Raw genomic sequence first — 22,487 nt, 5'->3', positions numbered from 1 at the left:
TTCATAAAACCATGCTGATTATTGCTAATAACAATGTTATTTAAGCCCACATCTGTCACTATCTGTCAGGATCGGGACAGGGATCCAACACGCAGAGTACAAACAGTAGCCAGATACGTATACCGGACCTTAGAATGGCCGGACTAACGTAAGTAGTACAGTATAGAATGGTCAAAGACAAGCCGAGGTCGAGGGTAACAGAAGACAGGTAAGCGAGAGACAAGCCGAATCAAGGGTAACAGAGATAAGCAGAGTAAGGTAAACAAGCCGGGTCAAAATCAAAAGGGATAATAGAATACACAAGCACTGAGTGACTAGAACAAGCTAGAACCACGACAGGGCAATGAGCTAATGAAAGAAGCTCTGTTAAATACCCTGTTCAGAGCAGTAACCACGCCTCCGAGGCGTCCTGATTGGTCCTGCAGCAATTGAGTGACAGGTCGTTCCGGAGGAGTGTCCTGATGACAACTTCCTGCCTAGATGCTGTAAAAGGCAGTCACTCCCTCGCGGCCGGCCTTGCATGACCGGATAGACCGTGGGGAAGGGAGCCATCAGGCCGTCTGGATGGAGGAACAGCTAAGTCTCTACCTCTTTCGGAGGTAGAGACCACAGGTACCCTGACACTATCCTGTCATGGCTTTCTAGTCTGGATAGACAACGTAGACAGTATCTAATGACTTGACAGCAGCAATGTAATTCTCGTGTACTTATATAAAAAAATGAGGTTGTAACTCGTCATTGTAATATTTAACTATTTTACTTCAACTTGCATTGACTGATTGGTTCTGTTTTCTGTGACAATCCTAACCTTAAAGGACCACTATAGTGGCAGGAAAACAAACTCTATAGTGCCCTGAGGGTGCCCCCACCCTCACGGCCCCCCTCCCGCCGGGCTGAAGCGGGAGGAAAGGGTTAAACACTTACCTTTCTCCAGCGCCAGGCTCCCTCGGCACTGAGGACTCTCCTCCTCCTTCGGACGTCATCGGCTGAATGCGCATGCGCGGTAAGAGTCGCGTGCACATTCAGTCAGTCCATAGGAAAGCATTCTCAATGCTTTCCTATGGACGCTGGTGTCTTCTCACTGTGAAAATCACAGTGAGAAGCGCCTCTAGCGGCTGTCAATGAGACAGCCACTAGAGGCTGAATTAACCCATATGTAAACATAGCAGTTTCTCTGAAACTGCTATGTTTACAGCAGGCAGGGATAACCCGAGATGGACCTGCCACCCAGACCACTTCATTAAGCGGAAGTGGTCTGGGTGCCTATAGTGGTCCTTTAATAAAATACAGATTCACAAAAAAAAACTCAGAAAAAACAAAATCAGAGGTTTTACTCATTTCCACACTTAGCTCCTTAAGTACTTGTGGGTGAATACCGTCTGGCACCAGAGCTTTGTTTACATTAACTTTATCTAGCTGCTGTAGCACCTTGTGGAGGAGGGAGGATTTGCTCTCTTTGGCTACCAATTTCTCATTTTGTAGTTTAGCCAATATGGAAGGAATTCCCAAACAAGCAGCATTTCTATCAAGTATCATTGGTGATGATGATTTTACCCTGAACTTGGAAGCGCTTCTGAGAGTGATACTTTTAAAACTTAACTCTACAGCACTATTTACGCCTGTACATGTCCCCAGAGAAGTAGCAGATTCACTTTAAATTATATTCAACTATTCACAGTTGACAGTAAATTTCAACCACAGTCCCCACCACTCAATATTTTTTAAATTTCGATTACTAAGTAATCCTAGCTGTCAAGACCTATGTGATATCGATTTAGATTCTGTCCCTATGCAACCGGTGAACCAGCGTCAGGGTTATGGGTGCCCATTGATGCACGTATTGCGCAAAGGCCAGCCCGTCTTATCTGTTAACACGGAAGAGCTACTGTAGCTTAAATTGCTGAAAAACGTAATGACGGCTGGTGCATTTGTGTCATGTACTTGGGGAAGAGATGGCAGTAGGATGCACTATGGGAAGAAGGCAAACTGCTGGAGGCAGTGTTATGTTTTGGGCAATGTCCTGCTGTGAATCCTTGGGTCCTGGAATCCATGTGGATCTTACATTGACATGTACCATCTACCTAGAGATTGTTGCAGACCATGTGCACTCCTTCATGGCAATGGTAGTCCCTATTGGCTTATTTTTTCAGCAGGATAATGCACTCTGACACTCTGCAAAAATATTCAGGAATGAATGTCTTGGCCAACTGAGCATCTGTGAAACGTGCTGGAACATCATATTTGATTCAGAAGAGGCCCCGCCTCTCGACTGGCAGGACTTAAAGGACCTGCTGCTAATGTATTGGTGCTAAATACCACAGGAAACATTCAGAGGTCTTGTGGAGTCCAAGCCTCAATGAATCAGAGCAGTTTTGGCAATATGAGGGGGACCTACGTGATATTAGTCAGGTGGTTTTAATGTTGTGGCTGATCACGGTATATGTAAAAAAAAAAAAAAAAAAAATCTCTACTGTTTTATTTGACAGGATCCTTCAGCCATATACATGCACCTTGGGTCCGACAGTGTCTGTAAGTGTTTATGGTCTTCCCTGCTTCTCTCTCTGCGCAGAAGCAGGGAAGACCAGAGAGACTATCTGTCTATCTGTCTATTTTCAAACTCCATCTCACGCCAGGTACATGTATATATCCTGTCATGTACTAAATGTCAGGATGCATTTTTTTCCCTTTTTATTATTTTTAAAAATATATTTCATTAAAAAATATATTTCCTTTCAAAACTTGATGAAATTATTATTACATTAACATAGTTTTGAGGTGACAGTTGTCCTTTAAGATGACTGTCCCTTTAAATTTTCATGCCAGCTCAGAGCACCATTGCCAGGTTTCCAAACCTTTTTTTTAGTCTAAATGTTTCCAGTAAGATTGAAATTCAGTGCTCACCACATGTATTCAGCCATTAGAATAACATTCTAGAACTGTCAGAATAATGTACAGTTGAGACTAGACCCAGTAAGTTTTTTAGAATGTGCAGAACAGCATTTGCAACATTGTATATAATTCAGCGAACAAAGCCACGGGGGCTGTTTAAAAACCCAAAACCACCACTAGATGTCAGGAAGGAGCAAACATCCGGGAGTACAGTACGCTGTCAATAAGGAATAGCTATAGAAGCTCCCGTATGTACCAACTAAGTGCAGGCAAGGACGGGGGAGTTTACAGTGAGTGTCACTGACAGAGGAGAGTTGGGAGAGCTCGCAGTCTGAGCTGGTGCTAGTCCTGACAGCAGCAACAATGCAGTCAGAATCGGGAATTGTGGCTGATTTCGATGTAGGAGAAGAATTTCATGAAGAACCCAAAACGTACTACGAGCTAAAAAGTCAGCCTTTAAAATACAGGTTTGTGACATCTGGTTTGAGTATTGCAATGCCACGCAAGGCGGCACTGAGAGGGTTAACCAGCCCTTCTCGCAGAGTACAGCTGTATTTCTAGTAAACACACGTATATTATATTATATTATACACACAATATTTAACAATATGTGTCACTTATATGGGTATATGTGTGTATGTGTGTGTGTTTTCAGACAGTTATCTTTCTTTAATATATATATATACACACACACACACAGATACACACACACAGATACACACACACAGATATATACATACACACACACATATATATATATATATATATATATATATATATATATATATATAGATAGATAGAATGTAAGCTCGATTGAGCAGGGTCCTCTTCAACCTATTGTTCCTGTAAGTTTATTTGTAATTGTCCTATTTATAGTTACATCCCCTCTCATAATATTGTAAAGCGCTACGGAATCTGTTGGCGCTATATAAATGGCAATAATAATAATAATAATAAATATGTATATATATATATATGCACACACACACACACACAGATATATACATACATACACATATATACACACACACACACACACACACACACACATCGATATATACATACACACAAGTCGGAATTTGCAGGGTTAATGACTTGTTTCTTGAATATTGGGTATTGAAAGCATGGGTTTCATGTGACAGTTAGCTCTTGTTAGATTGTTAGATGCATTCTTGTATACACTGTATAACCCCATCCCTGCTGGAAGGTTCTTTAACAGAATTGAAGGACAATATGATGATAAACTAAGTATTCTATGGCACTTTATTATACTGGAATTATTATTTTTAAAGTCTAGAATGTATGACCCTTGTTTTTGTTTCCAAGTCAATTATTATATCAGATGGTAAACTTTGGATGCTAAAGGCTGACTCTGCATGTTTTGAGTGGTAGTCCAGACACCACAATAAAACAAAAGGTGCCCATCTCTTTGCTACATTCTATGTGAACATTAAGTGTCAGTTTTTACTCCTGTCTCAGGGTCATGAGGTGTCTGGGCGAGTTTCAGGATGAGTAGGCAAACAGTAAGGGTGTATGGGTAGCTTTGCAGGATCTCACAATTTAGAGCTGACTATAAATAATATATTCTAAATAGTACTTATTATTAGTGATATTGTTGGTTTATTATATATATATATATATATTTTTTTTTTTTTTTAAACAATTTAATGCAGGTGTTAGAGTTAGGGATATATAATCAAGTTAGGCTTTCCTTAGGTACCATAATAAGTTAGCTGCTCCATATTGCCATTTGGAAGCTTCCTGATGGTCTATTTAAAGGCTCTTATTTTGAAGTGCCTCATGCTTGACTGTTAATAGTTGGGAACGTTTGCATGGCTGACTTTATATGTTATAATTCACTCAATCCACTAGGCAGAAGGTGGTTATGTTGACTTTGTGATCTGAAAAATGTGCAAAAGTTTATTGACTAAATAAATATTGAATTAATGTAAATCAAAAATCTAACTAAAAAATTAATAAGATGAAATATAGCAAAACTATGGCTGTAGCTGAGTTGTAGAAAGGTGTAATTTGAACATAAATCACTGTTATGGTGAACACCAACAGTTTGCACAAACTTGTGAAATGTCTTGAATTCACCGGAGAATTGCATTGACCAGAGAATTAGAAATTTTAGGCAACAATAGCGGAATTGGAAAAATACAACTGCTTTGGCACTCTCAAAGGCTTAGTGCAGGGGTGGCCAAAAGGTAAACCCCCAGATGTTGAAGAACGACAACTCCCATGATGCTTTGCATGCCTTTTGAATGGCAAAGCCTCATGGTAGCTGTAGTTTTACAACAGGTGGGGATCTACCTTTTGGGCACCGCTCAGGGCCGGACTGGGAACTAAAAGCAGCCCTGGAAAAAATTCTATACCAGCCCAACAATGCGCCGCGGCAGCACAGGCGAAAATGCATCACCCCCAAACACACACACAAAAAATGCATCACTGCCAAACACACACACAAAAAATGCATCTTCGCTTGTTTTCTTGTGTTGCTTATTCCCTCTTTTGATTTTTTTTTTAACTCGTTTAGTGTATCTTGTCTCTAATTTTTCTCCTGTCTCTTAGAACCCCCCTTATGTGTCTTTTAACTCCCTCGTGTATCTTTTACTTCATCCCAGCCTGTGTGTCTCTTTTTACCCTTCTCCAGCCCTCTCTATGTCTCTTCCCCATCGCCTTTTGTGTGTGTCTATGTCCCCCCCAGCAAACCTTCTGTGTGTCTCTTTGTTTTCCCCAGTCCCTCTGTGTGCATATTTTTCCCCCAGCCCAGCTTTGTCCCCCACAAACCTTTGGTATGTCTCTTTGTCCCCCAGCAAACCTTCTGTGTGTCTCTTTGCCTTCCCCCGGTCCCTTTAAGTGCCTCTTTCTTCCCGCAGACCCTCTGTGTGCCTCTTTCACCCTCTGTCTCTTTTTCCCCCCTCCGCCTGTTTCTCTCTCTTCCTCCTCTGTCTCTTTCTCCTCCTCCGTCTCTTTCTTCCCCCTCCCCCTGCCTCTTTCTTCCTCCTCTGTCTCTTTCTCTCCCTTCCTCCTGTGTCTCTCTCTTACCCCTCTTTCTCCCCCACTACCCCTCTGTCTCATTCTCCCCTGTGTCTCTTTACCCCCCTCCCCCTGTGTCTCTCTTACCCCTCTTTCTAACTCTCCCTCCTCTGTCTCTTTCCCTCCCTTCCTCCTGTGTCTCTCTTTCCCCTCTTTCTCCCTCACTCCCCTTCTGTCTCTCTCTTCCCGCTCTTTCTCCCCTACTAGCTCTCTGTATCACTCTCCCCTGTGTCTCTCTTCTCCACCTCCCACTATTTCTCTCCTTCACCCACTGAGACTGACCTTGTCTGAAATCAGATCTAGAACGGCAGGGACAGCAATGTGATGTTGTCTCTCTCTCTCCATCATGCTCCCATGCGGTTCCCACAATTCCCTGCATGGACACATCATAGAGTAATTACTACTCTATGGTGTGGCTGTGCTGGGAATTGTGGGAACCGCATGGGAGCATGGTAGTTAGCTCCGCCCCATCCTCATTCCTCCAATGCTTACTGACAGCTGCACGCCTGTCAGTATCCGTGAGTGTGCCGCCAGACCCAGTGGCGGATCCAGAGCCTGATCTCGGGAGGGGCACTTATAGATTATTTAAAAAAAATAATCCTGGCACAATAACCACTACAGCTCAGTGTAGTAGTTTTGGTGCCAGTAGTGCCAGGATCCCACCCCAGAGTAAGTAGTCATACCGTTTAAGAACAGTTTGACAACTTACCTGGGGTCTGCTGGGATATAGGGCATAGGAGAAGTGGTGTGTGTTAGGGGTGAAGTGTGTGTGTGAAAGGTGCAGTGTGTGTGTCAGCGGTGAAGTGAGTGTGAGTGCGTAAGGGCGGCAGTGTGTGTTAGGGGGCAGTGTGTGTGTGAGGGTGGCAGTGTGTGTATGGGGGCACTGTATGTCTGTGTGGAGCAGTGTGTGTATGGGGGGGCACTGTGTGTATAGGGGGGTCGTGTGTGTGTGGGGCAATGTGTGTATGGGGGGCAGCAGTGTGTGTAGGGCACTGTATGTGTCTGTGTGTGTATGGGTGTGCAGTGTGTGCAGGGCAGTGTGTGTATGGGGGCAGTGTTTGTGGGGCGGTGTGTATGGGGACAGTGTGTGTATGGGGGCAGTGTTTGTGGGGCAGTGTGTGTTTGTGGGGCAGTGTGTGTATGGGGACAGTGTGTGTATGGGGGCAATGTGTATGGGGGCAGTGTTTGTGTGTATGGGGGCAGTGTTTGTGTGTATGGGGGCAGTGTTTGTGTGTATGTGGGGGCAGTGTTTGTGTGTATGTGGGGACAGTGTGTGTGTATGTGGGGGCAGAGTGTGTGTATGTGGGGGCAGTGTGTGTGTATGTGGGGGCAGTGTGTGTATGTGGGGGCAGTGTGTGTATGTGGGGGCAGTGTGTGTATATGTGGGGGCAGTGTGACTCCCCCTCACCTCCCCTAATACACAGTTGACCTACCCCTCCCCAATACACATTTGACCTCCCCCAATACACAGTTGACCCCCCTCCCCAATACACATTTGACCTCCCCTCATACACAGTTGACCACCCCTCCCCTCATACACATTTTACCTCCCCCCTCACCTCCCCTAATACACAGTTGACCTACCCCTCCCCAATACACATTTGACCTCCCCCAATACACAGTTGCCCCCCCTCCCCAATACACATTTGACCTCCCCTCATACACAGTTGACCACCCCTCCCCTCATACACATTTTACCTCCCCCCTCATACACATTTTACCTCCCCCCCCTCATACACAGTTGACCCCCCTCCCCTCATACACATTTTACCTCCCCCCTCCCCTCATACACATTTTACCTCCCCCCCCTCCCCTCCCCTGATACACAGTTGACCCCCCTCCCCAATACACATTTGACCTCCCCTAATACACAGTTGACCCCCCTCCCCTAATACACAGTTGACCCCCCCTCCCCTCATGCACATTTTACCTCCCCCCTCCCCTCATACACAGTTGACCCCCCTCCCCTAATACACAGTTGTCCCCCCCTCCCCTCCTCTCCCCTGATACACAGTTGACCACTCTAATGCATTACTGACCCCACCATCCCCCAAATGCAAAACACAATAGGTCCCCCAAGCCATTCTTACCTGCTGTACTACACGATGCAGCTCAATGGTGCAGTCATTGACTGTAGAACCGCCGCCGCGCAGCCGCCGGATGTGACGTCATATGCCGCTCACATCCGGCGGCTGACAGGAAAAATCTGTGCGCCCCCTCAGTTCCAGCCTCCTCTTACAGCAAGCCGCAGTAGCGGCCGGCGGCGCGGTTGCGGCTGAGTCCGCGGCCGCATAGACCAACAGGCTAAATATAATTTTTTCTCTTGTGGCTGAAAGTGCAGCCATATCTCAAAGCGGCCCCAGGGCCGGCGGCCTACCGGGAAATATCCCGGTATCCCGGTAGGCCAGTCCGGCCCTGGCACCGCTGGCTTAGTGAATTACCGTCGGTTGCTGGTTAGTGAAAGACGATGAAGAGAAAAAAAGTCGTATCTGGTCTTGGCAAATTAGAAGGTTTTTGCTGGCGTACTAGATGAATGCACTGTAATGTTTTCCAGCCCCCACTGCAGTTTATTCAGTTTGTTTGTTGTGAATTCAAAAATGAATTGTAAAATGTAAGTCGCAATAGGTGAAAACTATAATTAAGTTATTTATTCAAGCTTTGCCATTTTAGCATTTTGCCTTCGCCACATCTGGTCTCCAGAATTCACGATTTAGTGAATAATCCACAGTAGTTGTTTGTTTGATTTTTTTTTATGGATAGCTATATTGAGATTTACTAAGAATATCTTGAGGTATAGGTGATTTACCTTGTTATAAACCAATGGTTCTGATATTATTGAACTTGGAGGATGAAAACTTTTACTCACCCTTGGATTTCCCAATTGTAAATTTTTTTTTCTGCACCGTGAGAAGTCAGCTGGTTAAGTCCAATAAGACTTCAGATAAACATGTTTATGTTATCAACCAATATGTTACCAACACAAACAAATGCTGGAATTCTAATAAAACACAGTTTGGGAGGTTCATTAACTAGTCACTAAATTATGGTACATTGACAAGTGAATTAAATAATTTAAGCAAATTATATCCAACTTGGCTGTAGTCACTGCTTGGCTCTCTGTTAGGCTATGTTTGTTTATTTTTTTGGTAATGATTAATACTAATTCTGATATAGTGTACCAAAGCTATAAAATGCCCAGATTTAAATAAGCAATTTTCTCTTGTTACATAGTAACGTTGTAATATACACTGAAGTTTAGCCTTTCACATATCTGTGTTGGTATTACTGCTGTTGATCCAAAGAAGGGGAAAACCCAATCTGTAATTATTAGGGATTGAAACTATTAATTCATGGTGATACGGATGCAATTAAAGGATCACTCTAGTGCCAGGAAAACATACTCGTTTTCCTGGCACTAGAGTGCCCTGAGGGTGCCCCCACCCTCAGGGTCCCCCTCCCGCCCGGCTCTGGAAAGGGGAAAAGGGGTAAAACTTACCTTTTTCCAGCGCTGGGCGGGGAGCTCTCCTCCTCCTCTCTGCCTCCGTTCCGCCCCGTCGGCTGAATGTGCATGCGCAGCAAGAGCTGCGCGCATTCAGCCGGTCGCATAGGAAAGCATTTACAATGCTTTCCTATGGACGCTTGCGTGCTCTCACTGTGATTTTCACAGTGAGAATCACGCAAGCGCCTCTAGCGGCTGTCAATGAGACAGCCACAAGAGGATTTGGGGGAAGGCTTAACCCATTAATAAACATAGCAGTTTCTCTGAAACTGCTATGTTTATAAAAAAAAGTGGGTTAACCCTAGCTGGACCTGGCACCCAGACCACTTCATTAAGCTGAAGTGGTCTGGGTGCCTAGAGTGGTCCTTTAACTATTTAAAGTGGTCTATTCACTAACTGGTGACTTCTGGTGACTTGAGAACCATCCCTATGAGGAAATACTGATTGGGGCAGTGCTTCATTTTGCACCACATGTGCAATGTACTCTTAATGCTTTCCTATAGGAAATCATTGAATTGGCTGAGATCATCAAAATTGATGTGGAGGTGGAGCCAGGCAGGGCAAGCCATGGCGAGACTGATGCAGCATGGGAGTAAAGAGGGTCTCTCTCTTGAGAGAGGAGGACTTGGGACCTTTGGGGCATTCCATTTCTATAGTGTCTGTAATACATTTTTGTATTCCTGACACTATAGTCTTCCTTTAAAGGAACACTATAGGGTCAGGCACACAAACAAGTATTCCTAACCCTATAGTGCAAAACCCACCATTGAGATGGCTTGCCCCCCCCCCCTTAGCCCCCTTAAAAGTTAATAAAACTTACCTTATTTCCAGCACCACACAGGCCTGCCGGAGCTGGCCCCAACTGCTTGGTGACATCATCAGAATTGTGGATTTTTAGCCAATCCAATGCTTTCCCATGGGGAAATAATTGGATTGGCTACAACCAGCAAGGGGGTGGGGCCAAACACCATTTTGGTCAATCAGCACCTCCTATCAGAGATGCATTGAATCAATGCATCTCTATGAGGAAAATTCAGTGTCTCCATGCAGAGCGTGGAGACGCTGAACGGCACTGCTGCCTACTGTGCAGCACTGAGCCAGGAAGCACCTCCAGTGGCCCTCTGAGGAGTGAAAGGGCAGTGTTTGCATGAAAATGCCTGAAGGCAATGATTATACTCACCAAAAGAACTACATTAAGCTGTATGTGTTCTGGTGGCTATAGTGTCCCTTTAAGTGTAGTGGCAGCTGGTGTAGTTTAAAGATGGTGGGGAGCAATCCCTTTCCCAATAAGATGTCATGCCTTGTTCAAGAGGACATTTTTGTTTTCCAAAATGTCCCAAAATATTTACGATTAGTTAATCAACCTCAACAATGCAGCATTTCTAGCCAACAGTAAAGGGAGAATGGAAACAACAGATATAATCATGACAAATGCGATATGTTATTTTCCAACACACACTTATCAGTTCTTACCATGCCAACAGATTTATTTATTTTTATTCTATTTTATTTTTTTGTAACAATAACTGGTCAGCCACTATATTAAAGCTGCTTAATCAATTAATCAATTTAACCCTGAAACATAGACCAAAACAAGTTTGTATATCCTTCTATTTTTATTCCTGTTTGAATATTTTGATAAGTTGACATCACACCCAACTCACGTGTTAGTAACTAAACGTTAGAGAAAACTAGATATATTTTCAATGAGAGCACGATGGGATATCTCCATGACATTTGAAGGTATTCGTTGTACTGCTTGCTTTTCTCATTTCTGAATATGAGTGACTAGTGATGTCGTGAACATAAAATTTACGGTTCGCGAACGGCGAACGCGAACTTCCGCAAATGAAAATCTCCCCCCCCCAATCAAGGTGACTAGGGGTCCCAAGCCCCTAGTCACCCCCCCCAACACCCAAATACAACCTATCCCCTACCTACCTCCCTCACCCTAAAAATAGTGAGGGGGGAATAAAATAACTAACCTGTAAAAAAAAAAATTAACCTTACCATTTGACGTCTTCTTTTTTCTAAAATCTTCATTTTTCAGCCCCAAAAAAGGCCAAATAAAAAGCCATCACACCCTACGAACTTAAAATAAAATAAAAAAACCCGAGCGCAAAAAAAAAACCAGAAGAAAAATAAAAAACCCGAGCGCAAAAAAATAATCCATCTTCACCCATGGAGGGCTCCGCGCAGACTGAGCTACGCAGGGTGGGGGAAGGCTTATAAAGCCTTGCCCCGCCCTGCAATTAGGCTAAGAACACTCTGATCGGTGGGTTTAAGCCAATCAGAGTGCTCTTTGTCATTTGCACAGCATGGGAAAGTTCTTTGGAATTTTCCCACGCTGTGTAAGATGACACAGAGCACCGTGATTGGATGGCTTGAAAACCATCCAATCACAGTGCTCTGTGTCATTTTACACAGCGTAGGAAAGTTCTTTGGAATTTAGTGAATAATCCCCTATATAACAATGTTTGGCATTTAGTGAATATTCCCCTGTAGAACAATGTTTGGCATTTAGTGAATATTCCCCTGTATAACAATGTTTGGAATTTAGTGAATATTCCCCTATGTAACAATGTTCGGCATTTAGTGAATATTCCCCTATATAGCAATGTTTGGCATTTAGTGAATATTCCCCTATATAACAATGTTTGGCATTTAGTGAATATTCCCCTGTATAACAATGTTTGGCATTTAGTAAATATTTCCCTATATAACAATGTTTGAAGTTTAGTGAATATTCCCCTGTATAACAATGTTTGGCATTTAGTGAATATTCCCCTATATAACAATGTTTGGCATTTAGTGAATATTCCCCTGTATAACAATGTTTGCTATTTAGTGAATATTCCCCTATATAACAATGTTTGGCATTTAGTGAATATTCCTCTGTATAGCAATGTTTGGCATTTAGTGAATATTCCCCTGTATAACAATGTTTGGAATTTAGTGAATATTCACCTATGTAACAATGTTTGGTATTTAGTGAATATTCCCCTATATAACAATGTTTGGCATTTAGTGAATATTCCCCTGTATAACAATGTTTGGCATTTAGTGAATATTCCCCCATGTAACAATGTTTGGCATTTAGTGACTATTCCACCTATATAACAATGTTTGGCATTTAGTGAATATTCCCCTGTATAACAATGTTTGGCATTTAGTGAATATTCCCCTATATAACAATGTTTGGCATTTAGTACTTTAGGGCCCCCACCCGCTCAGGGAGGGGGGACCCTTAATAGGGGGCGGACCGAACATCGCATATGTTCACCGTCTGTGGCGAACGCGAACACGCAATGTTCGCCAGGAACTATTCACCAGCGGACCGTTCGGGACATCACTATGAGTGACTAAATACCTCCACCTGCAAACACAAAATATTGCACAATATCCTGGGATTGATCCCAGCCTACTACTGGCTAAATACATGTAACTATATTGTGTCAACTGCCTTCAACATATTTAAGTGTCTCTGGATTGTAATTTTTTTCTTTTAGTATAAGTGTAATTTAAACTACTCCTAAATGGTTTTCAAGGGGTAGTAAAATCTCCTTACAGTTAAAGGTTATGTAAAAGGCAAATATGTGCTCTATGACTGAAATATGTACATATACATTTGCCAAAATATCATAGTAGGATATAACGTGTATTTAAAGTATACATTGACACTTTTTTATTGCACATCCCCAAAACCATTATTTTCCCATTTTCACCTTTTCCTCTTCAGTCAATTTTCTGTTCCTCTGCACTGTACACTTTTCCCCTGCCTACTGGAATCTCTCATTGATTTTCCTATCTCATTGTCTGTTTCCCAATCTATCTCAACCCACTTCCTTGGTCTTCTTTTCCAGCGTCTCCAGTCTTTTGACCCCTCTTCCACCATCAAGATTTTTTTAAAATACATTTTACTTTTTTATTCTGCCCATTTCTTATTTACTTGCAGTAGCGTTTTTTTTTTCTTTTTTTAAAATAATTGTTTTTATTTTATTTTATTATAAACCTAACAACTGTGAGCGTTAAACCAAGGAACGTATGGATTTACCATAAGATTTAATATGCATTATAAGTAATCAGCTGCCTGGATTGTCCAAGTGAAAGGAGAAGGATGTAAAGGGTAAAAATCACTACATTTGTAAGAGCTGATAACATTGTAGTAAACAAACAGTGACACAACAAGAAAATTCCTTTGAAGAAATATTAACCCTCTCTATTGGGTCCTGTGCATAAATCAGTAATGGAGTATTAGTATTATTAGCATTCATATAACTTCAACATTTTCTAGAGCACTTTGCAATTATGAAATGGGGATATCTGACAACAAATAACTGACATACAGAATGTAAATAGATACATTCAAGAGCTAAAGAAGGAGATTGGTAGCTAGGCCAGCAACAGGAATGCCCAGCATAAAAAAAAAAAAAAAAGAAACCCGTAGAACACAATGTTTGTATGAAAAACAGATTTTATTTATACATCCAGTAGCCCAAGAGTGGCACAAGTAAAATGCATGTTACAAGTATGAATATATATCTATATGTGTAGAATAACAATGTACCAAACAAGTTTAAAGTGCATACATAGAAACCCACAAGTGTAGCTAAAGGTGTAATGACCAGAGGCTGGAAACCAAAAAAAACAACAACGTTTTGGCTGGACATCTTTCTCAAGGGATCTCAGTAATGACCCATGGTCTCTGTCTTATTTTATATCCCCTAGTTGGTTGTAGCATGTTAAAGTGATTAAAAACAGTCGTAATGGGGAGGAAGAAGTGAGAAAACGCGTGACGTCATTGCGCTTACAACGGCCGAAAGTACGCAGGACTACAGCGGCCAATAAGCTAACACTTAATGAAAATGATCTGACCCGAGGATACGCAAAATTAGAACATTTAGCTTCTATCCCAGGATCCAAATTATCCCCTTTGCGTACCCGCAACGGGCCAAAGAGATTCCCTCATATATTGAATATCAATTACATTCAGCATAAAGTGCAAAAGGTAATCCTCCATGATGAAACACATCATGGAAAGGGTGTTCATTGCACAAATCTATGTGCAAGTATATATTTATACTTGTAACATGCACTTTATTTGTGCCACTCTTGGGCTATAGGATGTATAAATAAAATCTATTTTGTATTAAATACATTGTGTGCTATGGGTTTCTTTTTTTCTTGTCCATGTTTTGTCTTAAGATGGTAACAGGATTCTCCAATTTAACACCTTATAGAGTATTATTACTACGGTTGCCCACACAGTTGAGTGCTCTGTATATTTGTTTCAAAGAATGCCCAGGTCTGCCTCTTCGTGCTACTCAGCCACTATGTACAGTTTATACAAATGTAATGTTCTTGGCATTATCTTTCCTCTGTAATGCCTTTCTGACTATCATTCCATAGGATAAGCTATTAAAGGGACACTCAAAGCTGGAAATTGCATTGCATAGATAGAGCATTAAAAATATGCAAAAATAACCAATCCAAAAAAATAAAATAATAAAGATACTTGGAGCATCTGCGAATGACTTATCATGCTGCGATTTTTGCACTGCTCAATCAAGGATCAGCCTATCAGGATGATTTTCTTTGGGACGTTTCAAAGAAGTAAATGTATCCCCTACAGTATTGCTCAGTAGGTGTCTGGAAGCTGTAACATACTTACCATTTTTTTTAAACATTTTTTATTGATATGGTAAATGTCATCAGAACAAAAAACTACCAGAAACCTGTTCTTTTATTTAAAAATAAAACTATAAACGAACAGGGCGTAAACAAAACAAAAAAGAAATAACGTGATGCAAATTTAAGTTTAAAATCCAATATTAATTTATTCTTTTTTAATCTTTATACATTTTTCTTTTGTTAACTAATTATTTACTTTTTTTCTTTCTTTTATTTTACTCTATGTTATTCTAGTTTAAAACCTAAAATAGAATGTACATTATAACATAATAAACTGTATATTATGTATTTGAAAACTTCAATAAAAAAAATATTATGATAAAAAAAAAAAAAAACTACCATAAACCTTTGCTGTGATTTCTCATTACATGAACAGCCATGTTATTAGAGTCTTCAATTCAGTCCTGGACAGAAACTGAGCAGGTACAGCAAACAGCAAAAAATACACATTCTATAATAGGATAGATTGGACTCAAGAGGCAGTTTAGAGTATTCACATAATAACAGTAAGTTATTGAGGTCAGAAGCTTTCAGATGCATTAACGTTGTGTTGGTGCTGGAGGGTACCTTTAATTTTATTTTGCAGCAGGATTTATGGCAATGATCTGATTTTTACTATTGACAAGCTAGACCAGGGGTAGGCAATCTTCGGCACGGCAGATGTTTAGGACTACATCTCCCATGATGCTTTTGCAGCATTGTAGCTGTAAGAGCATTATGGTAGATGTAGTCCACAAGATCTGGAGTGCCAAATGTTGCCCCTGAGCTAGACGGTTATGGCAGATGTGGCCTATGAAAGAGCAGATGATCCGCTTGAATGATTAAGTCTCAAACATATAAAAGAAACACGTTACTCCCAGGAGCATGTTCATGGTATAGTCATTGTGTCCTCACTAATAAGTTGTAATATTTATACCTGCTAATGTCAGAACCACTGAAGTTCAGTCATTATCTCATTTTATGTTCACCGTAGGGCTTGATTAACCCTAAGATGACCTAGAATACTAACTTGTGAAAACAAATGCAAGAACAAAACCTATTTAAGGGATGTTAGACTATTCAATTAACTTATCTTATTTTTCCCCCCTAGTATTTAGTAGGCTCACACGCGTAGTACCCATTTCTAGAGAAGCAGAATTATCTGGAAATAAATCCATTGAATAAACCATTGAGAATACTCTATAACTTGTGTTAACCTTTGACCATATCACACTTTGTTTTCTTTTAAATGCATATTAAAATTTAACTCTTGACATGACAGTCCATTTCAGTCCCGGCACAGACAAGGCACATGTTGCTTTGAAGAAAGTCATACACTATAATTTACTATGTTCCTTCTCGGCCATTGAGCTGTTGCACCTTAATGTATTATATTTGCTGCAAGTTCTGGTTAGGTCTCAATGCTGAATGAAGGGTGTAAAGGGTCCAAGTCTAGCCACACACTGAATATCTCAATGTTTTGTTATGTTCTCCAAATGCCTACTCTGAAATACGCCTGCATTAGCCTTGAAGATGCATGTGAAACGTGCCCCAAATATTTTTTTCTAAGCACGCATTCGCTGTATGACATTATAACATGGATTTGTTTAGTGTGCCAATTATCAAGTTGGACAATGTTAAAATGTCTGTCTCTATTGATACCCGAAACAACCAGCTTTTTTCATGCTAAGAACTTAATATTTAGAGACTGGTGATAAGTGACTGCTGTAAGTTTTTAAGTCTCCCACATGGATAAATTGAAGTTGCTAAATGCCAAGTAGCACCTAGTCTCTACGCAAGATGTTAAAACGTATCACCTGTCATTATTAGACTAAAAACTACACCTGCCTCATCTTAGTGTAATAATGAAAAGCCACTTTAATGAGTGCAAACTCTCATTTCATCAGATATTAAGAAATACATGTATTCAAATATTTAAGCACTAAAGCTTATTTGTAAGCATGTACATGCAGTTTTTAATAAACACCTAAGAAATTTGGCAAGTCTGGTGTATGCAAACTCTACGTTGCTCAGATGATCGCATATAAAGTCACGTAAAATTTCTCAGAACTGCACCATCCATGGCCACACATACTTACACCCCTACAATTAAAATGTTGGGAGGTATGTGAACCTATCCATGGCAAACACAGCCATTGTCTTCTTCCATGGAGCCCTCTTCAGCTCCCTGCTTTATCTTATGATTTCATCTTTATGAAATGTTCATTTTTTCGGCGGGGTGGAAGGGGGAAGTGTCAGATCCGCTGTAATTGACAAGTAATTTAAAAATGTGCCATTCTCTCGATATACATACATTTGCAAAGCTGTTAAAGTGGTGGTATCTAGACAAGAATAGTGTTCAGTTGTTAAAAACACATCATATAGGCCATGCAAATTGCATATTTTGTATGTCGAGCGTTGTAGGAGGACCCTGCAGGCAATTATCCTGTTGTCCTTCACATAGAAATCTGTTAGAATATTTTAAATATAATTTTATCTAATATGTATTACATCTATCATGTTATATATCACACATTATATTATTATATCTACCGGCTACTAATAGTTAACCATTTGGTGGTGGGAGTAATAGCTAGCAACTAGGGCTGAAATTGTATTTTTATAAGATTTGGTACAAGAACAATGACACCACTCTGAACTGAATTAGCACATTCAAGGAAAATGTCTGATTTTCCCTCAGTTTTTTTTTAATTTTTATTATTTGACACTTTGAATTGTAAATTTGGGGGAAATACTGCATTTAAAAAAATCAGTGCCAGACTTTGTGCCTGGTGAATAGCCTAGAGAAAATAGTATTTTGAAAGTAAAAAAAATTAAAAAAAATATTGTTACTTATTTCACTAAAACTGAGCAGTCAAGTAGACACTTTCTACCATAGTCCTTGGCCAACTTGTCACCTCTGTATATTCAGTAAAACTCTCTGTAAAGTTTTTAAAATTCTAGCTGTGATTGATAGTTGTACTTGAGCAACTGCCAAATAAGCAAACCTTGAAACCATCCAAAATATAGTTTTATCTAGATGGACATTGCCAGAGGACCTACGATTGAAAATGTTTATTAAGTGTAGCAGTAAGACTATTGATATTATTTTTTTACTGGGCATATGTTTTTACATCAGTTCTAACCAAGAGTCTGCCAGACCTCTTTTGTTTTTGTTTTACAAAGCGTAATATTCATCGCTTCTCTAAGTCCTGCTGTTTCTCCTGCTGACGTCAGCATCTGCACTTTCTGTATTTAAATTGTGGCCTTCTTGCTTTGTCAGTATCTCTGCACGACCAGGTGCTCAGTTATTCTTCCACATAAAGGGACAGAAAAGCAGATCAAATATATTTTATATTCAAAGATCTTCTGCAGTTGATACACATTATATTTTTCTCTTGGGTCTCTATTTTCCGTCAATGGTTCCTCTAGTTCTGGGGTGGTGAACCTTCGATCCTCCAGATGTTTTGGACTACATCTCCCACTATGCTTTGCTAGCGTTACGGCTGTAAGAGCATTATGGAACATGTAGTCCAAAACATCTGGAGGGCAAAAAGTTCTCCACCCCTGATAGTTTGTGTGGGCATCCATGTGTTGCCCAACCCAGGAAGATTCAATGCCTTGTTTGCACATAGGTAGTAACTAACTCATTTATATAAATCATTATCAATAAGTCATGAAACAGTAAGACATGAAAGAGTACATATAAAAAAAAAATATATATATATTTCATTTGTACAAACCTATACCATGAAAGTGGTTTAAATGTGAGTATTATATTGGTGGAGCTCTGCATTTGAACTGCTCTTTACTCTATGGCATGTTGCTGTGGAGCTCTGTGATACACCTCTTATTGCTGTGAATTTTGTTGCTCTGGTGACTTTTGTCTAAGCCTGATATGTATCACTGCAGTTTCACACTAAAGATCAAATCAGACCATGTACATGAGGGAATATGGGAGTCTGACTTCCTATTTACAATGACAACAGCTGTACTACATGGATAGTGGCTGTGGAAAGGGAAACTGAAGTGGCCACCATTGAACCACCAGGATACGGCTTTCCTGATGGTCCGATGCACTTGACAAACCTATCTTGTACTAGGTAGTTGTAAATGTGTTTACTTGCCCAATGCAACCTGACTGTCTCAGCCTTGAATGGTTATATTAACAGAGATTTGTTAATCTTGGTATTTAGTTACATTTAATTTAGTCACCACATAGATACATTGATCTGAAAGGGCACTTCCATTTAGGTATCAAATTAATATATAATCAAATATATAATATTGATGTACTTGCAAGCAGGGGCGGACTGACCGGTCGGGCACTTCGGACATGGTCCGAGGGCATGGCCGGGAGGGGGGCCCGCCATCAGGGGGCCTGGCGGCAGGGCCAGATTGGCCCACTGGGGCTAAGCAAGTAGGTGCCACCGGGTGGCTGGTCCGGTGGCACACTCTGTGCTGGGAATTGTGGGAACCGCGAGGGAGCATGAGAGAGAGACATGCTCCTTCCGTCCTCAGCGTTAGTGACAGGACAGGAGTGCCGCCGGACCGGCGAGGCTGCCACCCGGCCCGGCAGCTCCAGAGTGGAACGAGGCCGGCCCCCTCTGACTTCTGTCGGTAAATGGGAGGGAGGAAAATAAAACAGAGAGGGGGAAGAGGGAAGAAAGAGACAGTGGGAGAATAGAGAGACACGGGGAGGAGGGAGAAAGACAGAGGGGGAAGAATGAGACACGGGGAGAAAGAGGGGGAATAGAGAGATGGGGAGGAGGGAGAAAGAGACAGAAGGGGAAGAATGGGACACAGGGGGAGAAAGAAGGGGAATAGAGAGATGGGGAGGAGGGAGAAAGAGACAGAGGGGGAAGAATGAGACACAGGGGGAGAAAGAGGAGGACTAGAGAGATGGGGAGGAGGGAGAAAGAGACAGAGGGGGAAGAATGAGACACAGGGGGGAGAAAGAGGAGGAATAGAGAGATGGGGAGGGGGGAGAAAGAGACAGAGAGGGAAGAATGAGACACAGGGGGAGAAAGAGAGGGAATAGAGAGATGGGGAGGAGGGAGAAAGAGACAGAGGGGGAAGAATGAGACACAGGGGGACAAAAAGAGGGGGAATAGAGAGATGGGGAGGAGGGAGAAAGAGACAGAGGGGGAAGAATGAGACACAGGGGGAGAAAGAGTGGGAATAGAGAGATGGGGAGGGGGAGAAAGAGACAGAGAGGGGAGAATGAGACACAGGGGGAGAAAGAGGGGGAATAGAGAGATGGGAGGGGGGAGAAAGAGACAGAGAGGGAAGAATGAGACACAGGGGGAGAAAAAGGGGGAATAGAGAGATGGGGAGGAGGGAGAAAGAGACAGAGGGGGAAGAATGAGACACAGGGGGAGAAAGAGGGGAAATAGAGAGATGGGGAGAAAGAGACAGAGGGGAAGAATGAGACACAGGGGGATAAAGAGTGGGAATAGAGAGATGGGGAGGGGGAGAAAGAGACAGAGGGGAAGAATGAGACACAGGGGGGAGAAAGAGGGGGAATAGAGAGATGGGGAGAAAGAGGCAGAGGGGGAAGAATGAGACACAGGGGGAGAAAGAGGGGGAATAGAGATATGGGGAGGGGGGAGAAAGAGACAGAGAGGGAAGAATGAGACACAGGGGGAGAAAGAGGGGGAATAGAGAGATGGGGAGGGGGAGAAAGAGACAGAGAGGGAAGAATGAGACACAGGGGGAGAAAAGGGGGGAATAGAGAGATGGGGAGGGGGAGAAAGATACAGAGAGGGAAGAATGAGACACAGGGGGAGAAAGAGGGGGAATAGAGAGATGGGGGAGAAATAGACTGAGAGGAACAGAGATGTGGGGGAGAGAGAGAGACACAGGGAAAGGGGGGGAGAAAGAAACAGTGGAAGAGAGAGACACAGGGAGAAAAGAGAGAGACACACAAGGGGAGGGGGAGAAAGAGGCAGAGGGGTAAGAGAGACTGGGATGGAGAGGGGAGACATGGACACAGGAGCAGTGAGGGGGAGAAAGAAACATACAGAGGGACTGGGGGGAGACAAAAAGGCACACAGAAGGGCTGTATATATCACTGGTGGATCCAGGGGGGCAATGGGGCAATTGCCCGCCCCCTCCCCCCTCCCCTGCCCGCAGGCACCGTGCGGGCAGCCGGCAGGGGAGGGAGGAAGAGAGGACCCGTGAGCTCCGCCTGCAGCTCCTCTGGGTCCTTCTTGCGCGAGCACAGAGCGTTGCCACGGTTACCATGGCAACGTTACGGCTCTTGCGAGAGTAAACTCTAGCCCTGGAGCTATGGGCTAGAGTTCACTCTCAACACTGTGACCACCAGGGATTCCTGGTGGACGCAATGGTGAGCGTGAACTCTAGCCCCCGAAACACACTGCCCCCCCACACACACCATAAACATTCACACACTGCCCCCACACACACACCATACACATTCACACACTGCCCCCATACACACACACTGCTCCCACACACACCATACACATTTACACACATTGCCTCACACACACACACACACATACTGCCCACCCATACACACACAGCCCCCTCATACACACATTGCCCCACACACCCTACACATTCACACACTACACCCCCTCACACACACTGCACCCCTCACACATTACACCACGGCTCCTATACCCTACTACAGCCCCATATCCCAGCAGACCCCAGGTAAGTTGTCAAACTGTTCTTAAACGGTTTGGCTGCTTACTGTGGGAGGGGGGCCCGGCCCTCCTGGCACAATAACCACTACACAGAGCAGTAGTGGTTATTGTGCATGGATTATGTCTTTAAATAATCTACAAGTGCCCCAGTAGCCAGCAAGCCAGCCAGCCCACAGGCCGGCCAGCCAACCCACAGGCCGGCCAGCCAACCCACAGGCCGGCCAGCCAGCCAGCACACAGGCTGGCCAGTAGCCAGCCAGCCCACAGGCCACCAGTTAGCCCACAGGCCAGTAGCCAGTCCACAGGCCTACAGCAAGCCACAGGCTTACAGCCAGCAAGCCCACAGCCTGCCAGTCGTAGCCAGCAAGCCACAGCCTGCCAGCCAGCAAGCCACAGCCTGCCAGACGCAGCCAGCAAGCCACAGCCTGCCAGCAGCAGCTAGCAAGCCCACAGCCTGCCGGTAGTAGCCAGCAAGCCCACAGCCTGCCAGCAAGCCACAGCCTGCCAGCCACAGCCAGTAAGCCCACAGCCTTCCAGCAAGCCCACAGACTGCCAACCAGCAACCGTAATTGAGGTAAGAGGAGCCAACTTGGCCTAGGTATCAGCGAGCTATATTGTGTTGCTATATTGTGAATAGGAACCAGAGTGTTGGAGAAACCCCCCTCCAGGCTCCATTAGACTCCATTGTAGTCTCTAATGGGGCCGGGAGGGGA

General features: G+C 43.0%; 1 protein-coding gene across 13 annotated transcripts in view; it reads left to right on the top strand.

Moving 5' to 3' along the window:
- Positions 1-3,173: 3,173 nt before the first annotated feature.
- The window catches only part of MITF (melanocyte inducing transcription factor), a 233,306-nt gene continuing 213,992 nt past the window's right edge, over positions 3,174-22,487 (top strand). For 12 of the 13 annotated variants that reach the window (XM_063426785.1, XM_063426781.1, XM_063426775.1 and 9 more), the window contains exon 1: positions 3,174-3,356. In XM_063426785.1, the coding sequence (XP_063282855.1) occupies positions 3,253-3,356 (104 nt within the window). In that variant the 5' untranslated portion in view covers positions 3,174-3,252. The remainder of the gene's footprint in view (positions 3,357-22,487) is intronic. The other variant, XM_063426783.1, reaches the window with a different exon arrangement.

This window comes from Pelobates fuscus, chromosome 7, assembly GCF_036172605.1.
Source record: "Pelobates fuscus isolate aPelFus1 chromosome 7, aPelFus1.pri, whole genome shotgun sequence".
In the NCBI taxonomy this organism is placed as follows: domain Eukaryota; kingdom Metazoa; phylum Chordata; class Amphibia; order Anura; family Pelobatidae; genus Pelobates; species Pelobates fuscus.
This window is presented reverse-complemented; position numbering and strand designations above follow the sequence as displayed.